This window comes from Leiobunum rupestre, chromosome 9, assembly GCF_980474605.1.
Source record: "Leiobunum rupestre chromosome 9, qqLeiRupe1.1.hap1, whole genome shotgun sequence".
NCBI classification, from domain to species: domain Eukaryota; kingdom Metazoa; phylum Arthropoda; class Arachnida; order Opiliones; family Sclerosomatidae; genus Leiobunum; species Leiobunum rupestre.
This window is the reverse complement of record NC_143392.1, coordinates 6358576-6363143: the sequence shown is the minus strand read 5'-3', so window position 1 is coordinate 6363143 and position 4568 is coordinate 6358576. Positions and strand designations below refer to the sequence as shown.

The 4568-nt window shown below is 38.3% G+C and overlaps 1 protein-coding gene across 1 annotated transcript; it reads left to right on the top strand.

Annotated features, from left to right (window-relative positions):
- Positions 1-1177: 1177 nt before the first annotated feature.
- On the top strand, positions 1178-2957 carry LOC149926376 (U-scoloptoxin(01)-Er1a-like). The gene is made up of 4 exons (XM_090158192.1): positions 1178-1231; positions 1549-1589; positions 1666-1709; positions 1789-2957. The coding sequence occupies exons 2-4, from the start codon at positions 1568-1570 to the stop codon at positions 2173-2175; spliced, it is 453 nt and encodes a 150-aa protein (XP_090014318.1). The 5' UTR covers positions 1178-1231; positions 1549-1567; the 3' UTR covers positions 2176-2957.
- The last annotated feature ends 1611 nt before the right edge of the window (positions 2958-4568 follow it).

Below are 4568 nucleotides of genomic sequence, written 5' to 3'. Positions count from 1 at the left end.
ACCATAATGTTTATTTTAATATTCACTCTTAAATAACGTTAAAGATAGTAAATGGTGTGTTTTTATACATCATTTCAGTATATTTTATTACCTTCACGGTTAAGTATACGGTCACGATTTTATTTTATAAATATAACGTTTTCTGGTATCAAAAAAAATTTATCCGTCTGTTCGACTGAATTAAAAATATGTGACTCGAATATCAACATTCTTTTTAAATATTAAGCGTTGTAAAATTTTATCAAATTTATTCAATTACATAAAATTTCGAAAAATAAGGAAACGTTACCTGATTACATCATTTTAGCGTAAATTTTGACCCCAACTTTGACACCTGGCACGTTAGATTTATTATTAAGTTTAAATCAAGTCTTTCTCACACTTTTTTCTTATAGTCTAAAGTCGTTAAAAAAATGCGTTTGAACACCCGTTTTTTGCAAGCAATAAAATTTCGATCATTATCCGATCCTACCATTACCGGATAGTTAATTTAAATACGTCTTAAAGCGGACTTCACCGCCTTTTTAAGCCTTAACAATAGTACGTGGTTAATATCCGATAAACGGGGATAATTTTTCGTCGATGAACGATTAAATCTCGATTGTATAAACTGGTAATATAAATCAAATAGTGTCTAATTAAATTCTTTATGAATTGTGACCCCTTGAAAGACATCCTAGCGGAGTTTTACGCGGGGGAGGGGAAAGCGGCTCTCATCTGACACACTTGCGTGTTTTCCAGTTCTGCTGAAACGGAAAAAGGTGAATTTCGGCAGCCACCCACCCGGCTGGAGCTTGATTTTTACGCAATAAAAACGAAAGTTTCAACTCTGGCAAAAAGGGGAGAAAAAAGACGGAGGGCCACAAATAAATATAACTCGATCTTCTTCCTTGAGTTTTGCGGGCGCAACTTTTGACCTTAAAAGCGGCGAGTCTTCCAACGATTTGTAGGAGGGGTGTCGGGTCTTTGGGCGTCCTTTCTCTAAGCCGATCAAAATGAAGAAGGGGTTTTGGGGAAATTTCGCTTTTACAACGGTATTAGACCGGGGAAGGGGGGGATCTTTCGGGCCAACGTCGACGGGGGAAAGTTGGAAGGACGAGTCACGGTACTATTTGGGCTCGGTGGCCACCCGGTATAAAAAGACGGAACTTTGGCCAGGAAGACATCAGATTCGATTCCCAGTTAACGGTAAAAACACCTGTCCTTAAGCGCCTCCGAGAGAAGCTCTTTGGTAGGTATAGGGACTTGGGTTTCTCTTCCGTTTGGAACAGTCTTAACGCGTCTTCTTTTGGATTATCCGTCTGGATTACATTTCGCTACCGTGGAATCGAATTGTGCGTCGTTACAAACGGGACAAACTATGACGGTTGACCGGTTGTCTTCCTAGTTCCCCGTTGGACAACTCGTAAAGTATTCGTTTCGTCTTCCGAAGACTTAACGGATATGTTACGAAGTTACCGCAGTCCGGGATAATCTGAAAGAACCATTATTGGTCGAAAGAAATCGGTTTGATGATTAGCTTAGCTTAAATAAAGATTGTTTTTGCAGATATCTAATATAAAGCAGAATGAAGGTCCTCGTAGTTATTGGTAGGTATCCTTTAGGTTACGTAGATAGAGTATTCGATTCTTTAATTAAATTAACTTTTCGCGTCATTCCGCGCAGCTTTCGTCGCCATCGTAGCCGTATACGCCAAGCCCAACAACAGGGTAAGTGACAAACTTTAAAATTTTACGGTGATGGTTATAACGTTTGAACGCGTCCCGTATTGTATAATTTCTCGTATAGCAAAAGCGTCAAGCGTACGACCTCCCTGACGGATCCCAATTCCTTTTGGGCCCAGTCCGCACCACCTTCCAGTGTCGCCAAGACGGCTACTTCGCCGATGTAGACAATAACTGTCAGATCTTCCACATCTGCAACACCGCCAACCACGCCGACGGAACCCAAGAAGTCCAACACTACAGCTTCTTCTGCGGTAACCAGACCGTCTTCAACCAACTCACCTTCACCTGCGCGTACCCCGAGGAGGCCATCCCATGCCAGAACGCTCCGGACTTCTTCTACTTGAACGGCAAACTCGGAGTCGAGAACGCCTTGTTCCACGATGAGGGGGACATCCAGAGGGCAGCCCCGCTTTTGGCCGCTAACCGAGGAGTGCCCTCCAGAGGTTAAACCCGACCACCCGTATCCGATTTGTACCCCCTAGGACCGCCTTAATCTCAAAGGAATCGAACTTTAATCATCTCGCTTGAACTCATACGCAAGTATAGCGCGCTTCTTAGTCAATTTGATAGTTGGTTTTAGAAACCCCAATCCCCACCGTTGGATCCCCGACACATCAACTTTTGCTTTCATTTTAGCCTGTTTCTAGATTTATTTTGGAAGCAACGGTTTTTGCAACTATACCCTTCCTACCCCAAAACCCAAACCCGTCCTTTCTAAATCCTTTCTTTACCTTCATTCTCTAGACTGAATTATCAAGCTTGTAACAACGAAAATGTCCATTTTATTAATTGTCAGTATTATTTGTTTGATACGCCAGCCGTACTGGACGCGTACGTCCCTCTTTGGGCAGCTTTAATCAATTACTGATTAGTTCTTGAAAACGGTAAACTTCGCTTAGCCAATGTCACACTGTGTTGGAAGCAAGTAGGCTATAATTTTTAACGGGTTAATTTTGTTCACCAGTCTTTCGGTTGGTCCTGGTAAGGTAGGATTTACTCCGATTTTTTGGAGTGTTTATGTCTTAGCTTACGGGACCGACAGTAGTTTATATATATATTTTAATGAAATAATATTTTTCGCTGTATAATATGGGAAAGAAGCCTTTGCGGAAACTTTGTTTTTTTAAATAATTGTTCGCGTGGAAATCGGTGTTTCTGTTTGTTCCTATAAGCTCATGAGAAAAAATGATGTAAATTTTTTGTTTTAATGTTGTTTTTTGTACATATGGAGGGAGAAAACCATTAATGATTTATAATTAAATATCTTGAGAATATCAATTTTTCTGTCTCCAAAAATTATTTATAATTCCTCTAAATAAGAAGCTTATAATTCCTGATTCAATACAAGTGATTTTAGTTGGATAATTCTATCCACTATGGTCTATTAGTATCTGAAGGTTTCAACTTCCAAAAATTACGTTCCACAAAGTAATATGGCGTTGCAAAGCGCAAACTGTTACATTATAACAAATTTGGGATGTAGTGAACTTTTTCTTAGCTTTTATCAAGACGTTTAATTAATAGACCGTTCTATAAAATCGGTGTGGTGTGCTTTCCTCCTTTTGAGTTCGGAGGAGGTGAAGGTTTGGCCGGTTTTTCGTGCAAGAGAAAAATATTTATCTAGCAAACCCGTAAGAAATTGAGAGCAGTCGATTTTTAGGAGTAGCGTAGTTGCTAGCCTAAGCTTCACTAGTTCCAGCTTTTCAAGCCGTTTTTCTTATTTTAAATGATTTTTGTAATAAATGTATGATGTCAAACAAGCAAAATACTAGTCCCAAATCCCCGGGTTTAAAAAGAAACTTAGATCATGAAAATATTCTTAACCCCGAATATATTTAAAAACCAATGGTCCCTCCTACCATGGAACTAATTAGTTCCATGCTCCTACAACTCCTAAAAGGTACGTCTCTAAAATATTCATATAAAGACAGGACATAAGTCGAATTCTCTTAAACCAAAGAATAACAAAAGTTGTTAGTCCTGCTGAACTAGCTCTATAGTCTGTATGAAAAGTTTGGCCCGATTTGGGCCGATTTTATAGAACGCTCTATTCCCAGATTTTAAGAAAAATAACCCTTCATTAGATCCAGATCACAGATCCATATTTCGTGAAGCAGAAACAAAAATAGTCGTAAATATTTACCCCCGTCAGGAGACGTGCATAGGCCTTTATAATAACGTAGGCAACACTATGAGCATTGTTTCTTCTATGAAAATAATTTATAGTAACATAAATAAGTTTTACAACAAATATTGTATTTAAAATTTTCATTTGAAAAAATGTGTAGCTTTGACGGTACACATTATTAGTCCCTTTCGACCCCCTCTGTAATTTTACCTAAGTCTGAACTACCTTTCTACTGCACCGAGCATAAATTATGCAAAGTGATTCGTGATATCTAGGATTAGTTGAATCTGCGATAACCTATTTGGTATTGGAGGAGCAAGAATCACATTACTGGTCTCAGTGGTCTGTAGCCTTTACTCATTTTAAAGTCATCTTTTGAAATCAGTTCAATGTTTTTATGTGTATAATTTTTTTTCAATTTAAATAAAATTAAATTCGGTTTTGTTATTCTTGGATGCCGTTGGACCAGTGACGTCGTCAGCGTCTTACGGTTAGGGGCACTTAAATAATAAGCCGTTTCACATCCAAAAAATGTAATACTTTTCTTAGGCTTTGAAGATAAGTTTCCATGGAACTGAAAATTTAAGACATATATCGAAACATATATTATAAAATTTTCGATTGAAAAAGTCGGTGAAATAAACTATCCTTAAAGTACCTGAAATAGGTGTTTTCATAAAATCCGGCTATTTTGTTTTCCCCTCGACCAAAAT